The sequence below is a fragment of the Choloepus didactylus genome, chromosome 19 (genome assembly GCF_015220235.1).
Source record: "Choloepus didactylus isolate mChoDid1 chromosome 19, mChoDid1.pri, whole genome shotgun sequence".
In the NCBI taxonomy this organism is placed as follows: Eukaryota; Metazoa; Chordata; class Mammalia; order Pilosa; family Megalonychidae; genus Choloepus; species Choloepus didactylus.
The window spans coordinates 41,203,784-41,212,108 of record NC_051325.1 but is presented as its reverse complement, the minus strand read 5'-3'; the positions used below and the strand labels follow the sequence as shown (position 1 = coordinate 41,212,108).

General features: G+C 48.1%; 1 protein-coding gene across 1 annotated transcript in view; it reads right to left on the bottom strand.

Annotated features, from left to right (window-relative positions):
- Window positions 1-1,417: 1,417 nt before the first annotated feature.
- Window positions 1,418-8,325, bottom strand: part of MANBAL (mannosidase beta like) — a 28,803-nt gene continuing 21,895 nt past the window's right edge. Inside the window, exon 3 of the mRNA XM_037811333.1 lies at window positions 1,418-4,388. Coding sequence (XP_037667261.1) covers window positions 4,281-4,388 — 108 coding nt within the window. The 3' untranslated portion in view covers window positions 1,418-4,280. The remainder of the gene's footprint in view (window positions 4,389-8,325) is intronic.

The window sequence follows — 8,325 nt, the reverse complement described above, 5'->3', positions numbered from 1 at the left end:
ACAACACACAGAAAACCAGCCTGCAGTTACTGTAGCAATAAAGGTCTATGGAAAGTGCAATCTCTCATTTTGACGTCACAGCTTATTTATGAGCAGCCCGAAGTTTGGGTCTCCTATGATATGAATGTTATACTCTTTTTTAAAAATTATACTTTAAGCTCCCATTCCTCAGCTGGGCAGAAGTGAAAATGAGTTTGGCCTCTTTGTCCAAGTGAGGATGTGTGATGCAGTAAGAAAGCCCCAGAGATCTGGGTTCTGGTTTAATTCTGAGTACAAAGAGCTAAGTGGCATTGAGTAAGCCTCCAGCCCTCTCTGGGGCTCAGTTTCCCCATCTGTAAAATCTCAGGGAAGAGAATTGGTTGAAGGTGAAGGAGTGACTCTTGAGGCTGTGGAGTCAGATGGCTTGGGTTCTAATCTCATTTTTCAAGCTATGTGACCCAGGGCAAGTTGCTTAAACTTTCTGAGCCTCCATTTTCTCATCTGTAAAGCAGAGACAATAATATCTACCTCATGGTATTTGCTGACAACTTAAACAACATTGTGTCCAAAGCACATAACTTAGTGCCCAGCTCACAGAAAAAGGTTTTTATTAAGGTATAATATACATAGTGAAATGTGCAGATCTTAAGCATTCTATTTTGATGACTGCGTATCAAGCACAGAATATTTCCATCACACCAGAAAATTTTCTCATGCCCCTTACTAGTCAACCTTTCTCCCAATAGCAACCACAGATTTGATTTCTGTCACCGTAGGTTAGTTTTGTTTATTTTAGAACTTCAAACGAATGGAACCATGTAGCATATATTTCCTTGTATTTGGCTTCTTTCACTCAACATAGTAGTTCTGAGATGCATTCATGTTGTGTGGATCAGTGAATCATTCCTTTATGTTATGCAGAATTTCAATGGATAAACTATAGTTTATCCATTTTATGTTGATGAGCATCTGGCATCATCAATAGCATTTGGCTATTATGAATGAAAGTACCACGTACACTCTAGCTAGAATCTAATACAAGACTTTTTGTGGACAAATATTTTTATTTCTCTTGGATCCACACCTAGGAGTGGAATGCTGGATCATAGGGTAGATGTATGTTGAATTTTTAAAGAAACTCCCAAACAATTTACTAAAGTGGTTGTACCATTTTACACTTCCACTAGCAGTGTGTGAGAGTTCCAGTTGCTCCACCGCCTCTTCAATATTTGGTGATGTCTGTCTTTTATTTTAACCATTCTGGTGGTATGTAGTGGTAGCTCATTGTGGTTTCATTTGCATTTCCCTGATGACTTATAATGAACTCTTTTTTTCTGTTTATTTAGAATTTTTTTTAAGGTAGTTCTGTTCCCCTTCACTTCCATGTAGCTTTCAACTGCCATGATTTGAAGCTCTGTTGAATAAATGATGAAGAGAAAACTTGAGAGCAAAACCTACTAAAAATATGAGCAAGGGCTCAACCTGAGAACCCCTCACTCAACTTTGGTTGCACAGGACTTGGAGGAAGAGGGTCACAGAGGAGGGTTCACATTCAGAGGAAGCCAAGATCAAGGCTGACTTGAAGTTAGGGCGTTTTAATGATACATGCGTCCCTGATTGAATAATCACTATCACTTCCACCATTTATAACCTACCTACTATGCTCCAGGTACCTTATAGACACATGGTATGTCTAATTTTTACAACAGTCCTAAAGATTATTCTATGATCTCCATTTGATAGACCCTAAAACTCAGAGGTGTAAACTCCCTGGAAACAGAAACCCTGTGAGGAGGCTGCTAGAGTATCCACATGCAATGACAGTAGCTGGACCATGCTAGTAGAAAAGGAAATGATGAGAAGGGGTCTCGTTCTGAATTTTGAAGGTCATGTTGCAAGGAGCTACCTAAGGGTCAGATGTGGGGTATGACAGAAAGAGGCAAGTCAAGGATGACTCCAAGGTTTCTGGCCTAAGCAACTGGGAGAATTATGAGGCTCTTTAAGAGGGGGAAGACCATGAGAACAGGCTTGGGGCTGGTGATGAGGAGGTCAGGAATTTGGTTGGAGGTGCCTGTTGGATAGCCAAGTGGAGATGGTGAGTAGGCAGTTGGATATGAGTCTTGAGTTTAGGAGAGGGGTCTGGAGGGGTCCATTTGGGAGGTTATCAACATGTAGGTGGCATTTAAGGCCGTAAGACTGGATGAGATCTCCAAGGGAATGTGTGTAGAGACAAGAGAAACGAAGACAGATCTGGGGCCTTCTGATGAGGAGGAAACAGTGATGTGGGAGGAAAATGAAGCGAGGGTGGGGTCCTGGAAGCCAAAAGAGCCAAGTCCTGCAAACTCCACCCATAGTAAGTATGGAATGAGGGCTTGGTGGGGCAGCAAAGATTGCCCTTGATTTCCTAGTGCTGTTCTCTGGCAAACAGACTTTGTTTAAGGGAGTTGGGCCTACTTAGGTGGTACTGTCCCTGTGAGCAAGAGGTTATCTCCCCCTGAGAAGCTGGAACAGGTCTACTCTAGAGGTCTCGCCCCTACCCTCTCAGCATAATTTCCCTTTAAGTCTCACCTCAGTCACCTCCCTTCTGCCAAGTGGCTGTGCTGGCCCAAGACTGAGGGGTGCCCCTCTGCCTAGCTTATTGAGGAAATCCTCACAACAAGCCTGTTTACATGTTCTCAGTCTCCCACTAGGCCAAGCGCACTTTGGGTTTCTGGGAAGTTTCCTTCCTTCGGCATCCCCAAGTGCATAGCATGGTGCCCAGCATCTAAGAGACTCAGTAAATGTTTGCAGGAGTCCCTTCTCAAGCCACTGCCTGGCCAAGACTGGCACTTTGTTATGCAGATGCTCCAGTCCCCAAACTTCCTCTCCTGAACCTACAGTGCTGGGAGAGCTTTCCAAGCCCCAACAGCATGGCAGGGAGCCCACATCACCACGCCTATTGACACCAAATATTTGTTAAATACCAAGGAAAGGGCCATGGACTTTGGTCCAAGTTCCAGTTCTGGCACTCTCAAGCAGTCCAGACTTTAGTCTCCTCCTCATCCCTAACTTGCTCCTCTTCAGTTCTGACAATGTTTGGGAAAGGGTTTGGCAAGCTGTTAACAAGCTGGACCAATCTGAGTTACCACAGGTTGGGGTTTTCCTCAGCAGCTGATTCAGGGCACATGACTTGACCAGGGTGACCCATCCCAAACCACGTGAGGACTGCTACGGTATTGCACTTGGTCCTTCTCAAGCCAGTGGAAACACATGCATGGATATTCACAAGTGTTTCCAGTGACTAAGGGCCACACGAAGCAGCTGGCCAGACCCTTTCTGAAAACTTGTCCCAGAATGGCTCAACCAGCAGAGCTGCTCTGACCAAATCTGCCCCGGCTCTGCCCATCCTTATCCTCACTGCCCCAATTTTTTGTGGCTGAGCCCTTGCCTCACCCCCAGTCAGAAACCCAGGCTTCCCCTCTCCTGGTAGCAGACAACACACAGGCAGGTTCAGCACTGGTAGTTTATTGACTTTTACTTCCCTAAATAACTTTCTCACCAATTGGAGGATAAAATAATGGAGGGGGAGGCTGCACAAGTGGAAGCTAAAAGGGCACACCTTGAATGAGGAATGAGTTTGGTTGAAAAGAGGTTGGTCTGAAATTTACAAGCCTCCTTTCAGAGGCTCAGAAAGTTTGTGCCCAAGAAACATGCATTCATTCAGCCAAATCCTTTCTACCTGATGAGAACTAGGAGATTATCCTGACCCAGGTCTTCTACTCTCAGGCCAGGGAGACCTGGCTGTTGCAGCAACTGGGATCACTGACACTGCAGCAGCCATGGCACCTTGATCTAAGCAGGTGAGGCCTGGCTCTGTCCACACAGGCAGAGACAAGGCTGGCTGACTAGCAGGAGCACTGCAGTGCCCAGATAATTGGAGGGCAGTACTTGTCAGCATCAGATAATGACTCCCAAAATGCAGTGTAAATCCACAAAGGTGCATGACTAAAGGCTGGACACAATGATTAAGTAAGAAAGTGTAACTCTCTGAGCTGACCTGACGTCTGAACAAAACTCCCAATACAGTCTTTGCTCCTATGGTGTTAACGTTCTCTAAACTGTCACGGAAGCAGAAGGAAGAGGAAGTGGTGGTCTGCCCAGCTGGGGCCTGTCATGACTGTCCAGATCTCTGTGGTTAGAGGGCATCCCAGCCCCCTCCAACCCTCAGCCAGGGATGGAGAGAGGGAACAGGATGTTGACTCCCAGGAGGGCTGTTCCCCAAGGCCCTCACCCTGCCTGCCCTGATCTGCAGCCCTCCTCTTCTACCGCTTCTTCTTGGTCTCCTTCTTGGGCCTCTTGTTCACAGAAGGAGCAGTAGTCTTGGGCTTCCTTGTCACCTCAGCACTTCTGGGCTCAGATGGTTCTGCCTCCTGCACAGCGAGAAAGGAGAGTCCTGCTTAGATCAATCAAGCCCAACATTGACAAAATGAGATCACATCTGAAGAGACTTTGCAAACTGAGGCATGCCACAGAAACACAAGGAATGGAAGCCATTCTTACTGGACCCAGAATGTGCACGTGTGTGGGACTGACTGCCTGGGGGAGCAGGGCAGACCTAAATGAAGGATAAAGGTGCCTGCGGGGAGGAGGCAGCTCTGGAGTCTCACAGGCCCGGGTGGAATCCAGGCTCCTCTACTTCCCAGTCCAGTGATCTTGGGGGCAACTCACTTCTGATTTCTGTGTCTTGGTTCCAGTCACCTGTGAAAAGGAATTACCTTGGAGGGAGATGTGAGGAAGCAAAAATGCATGAAATCACCCAGTAAGTGGCATTTGTACCCAGCAGCTGTGGAGTGGACCTCTCTTACTTCCGCCTTACTGTTCTCAAGAGAACAGCCAGCGGGCAGGTGGGGCAGATGAGCAGTCCTTGCAGCTGTAGCTGCTGTGACCCAAGAAAAGCGGGGCAGACTGTCAGGGAGGGTAGAGCAGACTCTCCTTTCAACAGGAACAGCTCTGTTTTTTATCTGTTTGTAAACTATGATTTGTTCCTTGTAAATTTTGGTTTAAACAGAGGTTCCGCTGTTTAAAAAGGGTTTAAAACTACAGATCCAGTCCTGGCCCTTATTTTGCTGATAAAGAAAGTGGACTCCAGGGAGGGGACAGGCTCATGTCAGAGAAGAGTCTGCACACCCTCAGTGTGCTCCTGTTGAGAGCTTTCTCCCCTGGGTGATAACTCAGAGTGCCGTGGCCAAGTGGGACATTAGAGAGCCTGGACTAGCCCAGAGACCACTAACTGCAGCCTGTGAGCCATGACTGCTTTGGCCCACAGTGTTTATTTTTGAAAATTGAGCCAATCGGGAGATTTCTCATTAAATCTGGATTCCTGTCTTCTTCTAAAAACTTTAAAGATCCAGTAACACTGCCCTGCATTCCCTCATGACAACAATCAGTGGAGCCATGACCACTCCTTTAATCGGGTGCCTGCCTTCCCCACGGCCCCCAAGCATTATGGCAGGAAAATGTATCTCAGTACCTGTGTCTTTAATAAAAATGGGAAAATAAAAAGGAGACAAAGAATACTGAGAGGCTGCACACTTCCTCTGGAAGGGAAAAATATTCCTCTGTGTTTAATTTGCCAGCCCCCAGCTCCAGCTTGCTTTACTCTCTAACCTTCCCTGCTTGCCTGGTGAGCCCCTGGCCTAAGCCTCTGCCCTAGAGAAGAGGAACCACGGCTGGGGAAGGGGAGCAGTCCCGGCCCAAGGTCCAGTCCAGGGGTCTGTGTACTCCCTCTTATCAGCCAACCATGTCTTCTCTCCATCCTGCCCCACTAGCCAGAACAGATCACAGATGATGCAAAGGCCAGCCCAGTTCCAGGCACCATGGCGATGGAGTGATCTCCCCAAAACAGCAAGCCCCCCACCCCCACCCCAAGCAGATACTGTTTATGTGACTTAGGGGAAAAAATTGTTATTTAGCCCATTAGAAAAAACAAACAACAAAACCTCAGAGAAGCTGGTCTGTCACTGCATGCCCTGGCTTCTGCAGAGACGAGGCTAGTGTTTATGGCAAACCCAACAGGGCATAATGTGCTTGGAGGCCTTGGGAGCTTGAGACTGTATAAGGCAGGACCTCTGCAGCCAGGGGAAACCAGTCTGTCCCTGAGCACCCCCAAGGCAGGCAGGCCTTAATCAGGGATTTATGCACAGGAACTTGCCAAGGTCGTCCTGGGTCCCCAGGGACTGGGGGACACACCTCCTGAGCTCAAAACTGGGCACCTTTCAAACAGGACCTGGTTCAGAATCCACAGAGATGGTGGCACTCAACTTCTGTCCCCAGTGCCTCTCTCACTCCACAAACCCTCTCTCATCCTTTATGGCACCTCCAGGCCTGACCTCTCCTGAGGTTTCAGCCCAGAACTCTAGATGACTGGGCCTGGCAGTCTCCCAGGTACCTCCAGCTTACCTTGTCCCACACCTAGTGAGAGCCCTTCTCCCACAAGCCAGTCCCTCTTCCCCCACCCACAGGCAGAGCGACCAACTGGAGCCCCAGTAATCTTGCTCACTCCCTCCTCCCCTCTATCCAACAGGTCACCAAGTCCTGTTGATTTTACTTCCTCTACCTCTTGATTCTGCCACTTTCTCCAGCATCAAAATCCCTATTTTAGTTCTGCCCACTACTAACCAACCTCCCTGCTCTCCCTGTTCTGTTCCTCATGCAGCTGCTGAGGGTATTTTTCTGAAGTGCAGATCCACCCAATGCACCCACTGCCCTAAACCCTCCAGTGGCTCTCCATCACCCATGGCCTCAGTCCTGGGATGGCATCCAAGGGGCCACCTCTCCAGCCCCATCTGGCTCCTCCCCATCCCCCACAGTGAGGCAGGCCCCAGGGCCTCCACTGGGCACTTCTGCCAAATGGAGCACCCTGCCCAAGAACACACCCCTACTCACTGTCCAGCCATCCTTTGCTCCTCCACCCCCAGCAGGGCACATCCCCTCCTCCCATTCCCCAAGATACCCAGGAACCTTATTCATGCCACTGTTATTTCAGCATAATTACATGTTTTCATGTTGATCTCTCCAACTAGCCATGAGCTCTGTGAGCTCCTTGGGAAAGCTTCAATTGTTGCTGAATGAATGAAATGAAACAGGCAAGGGCTCCCATATCCTTGGAAACTTCACTCTTGTTTATTACCATGAAAATATACCACCCGAGACTGGGCTTCACTTATTCCATGGGCACAGAGGACACAGGCAGATTTGAAACACCAATATACACAACCCTAAAGTATGGCTAGACATGGTTACCAGTAATGGTGATGATGATAATGATGATGACGACGATAGGTGCAAGAGCTGCTAATATTTATTATTTACAATATGCTGTGTGTCCTGTGTTCTAGGCATAATCTTACTTTAGCCTCACAAGATGTCACCATGAGCTCCATTTTATAAATGAACAAGCAGACACTCAGAGAGTTTACGTGACTTGCCTATGGACTCAATGATGAGTAGCAGAGCCAGGATTTGAAGCTCAGCTCTTAATGGTTATACCATATAGCCTCTCCCTGGTTTCCTGGGGACCTCAGGGCTAGGGGAACCTCAAATCTGAGTTAACTGTGAAATGTACTTTCTGTTTAGCAGCCCCCAGAATCACAAGGTGACTATGCAATGACAAAACAGCTGTTCTAGGGTCTGTCGATGGGTCATTCCAAGCCCCCTTGTTTGTGACTAAAGTTCCTACAAGAGTCAGAAAAGTAGGCTAGTGCTCTGCAAGTCCTGGTTTCTTTTCCAGAGTTGAAAGTGGCTCTCTGTGGGTGTATGCACATATTACAGTCATCAAGTCATCTGAATGTATTATCTGTCTCCTCCTCTGATCCCCATCTCAGTTTCTGGCATTGTCACCCACCCAGTTACCCAAGCTAGCAACCTCCAAGTCATTTCTGAGTCCTCACTATTCTCTCATGTCTCCCACACCTAATCTGTCCCAGGTCCTGTCCATTCCCCTTTCCAAAGGGCTTTGGACTCCACCCAGTCCCTCTGGATGGTGCAGACCCCATGGTCTCCTGCCTGCCCCTTGCTGTATCAGCCTCCCACTGGTCTGCCTGCCCTTTCCTGGCCTCACTCCACTCTCATCATTCTCCACACTGCTTACAGAGTCTATTTTCCTAAAACAATGACGGCAACAGTCCTGATCATGCCTGTCTTCTACATTGAAAATGCTGCTGGTACCCCCTTCATTTAGACAAATTCCAAAAGCCTCAGCGTGGCCTCCTGGGCCATTGCCACTTCAATCTCAGCCCTGTCTCCAGGCCTGCCTCCTCATGCAGACCATCCTGTCACACTGTCCAGCCAGTATCTCCCAAGACTCTC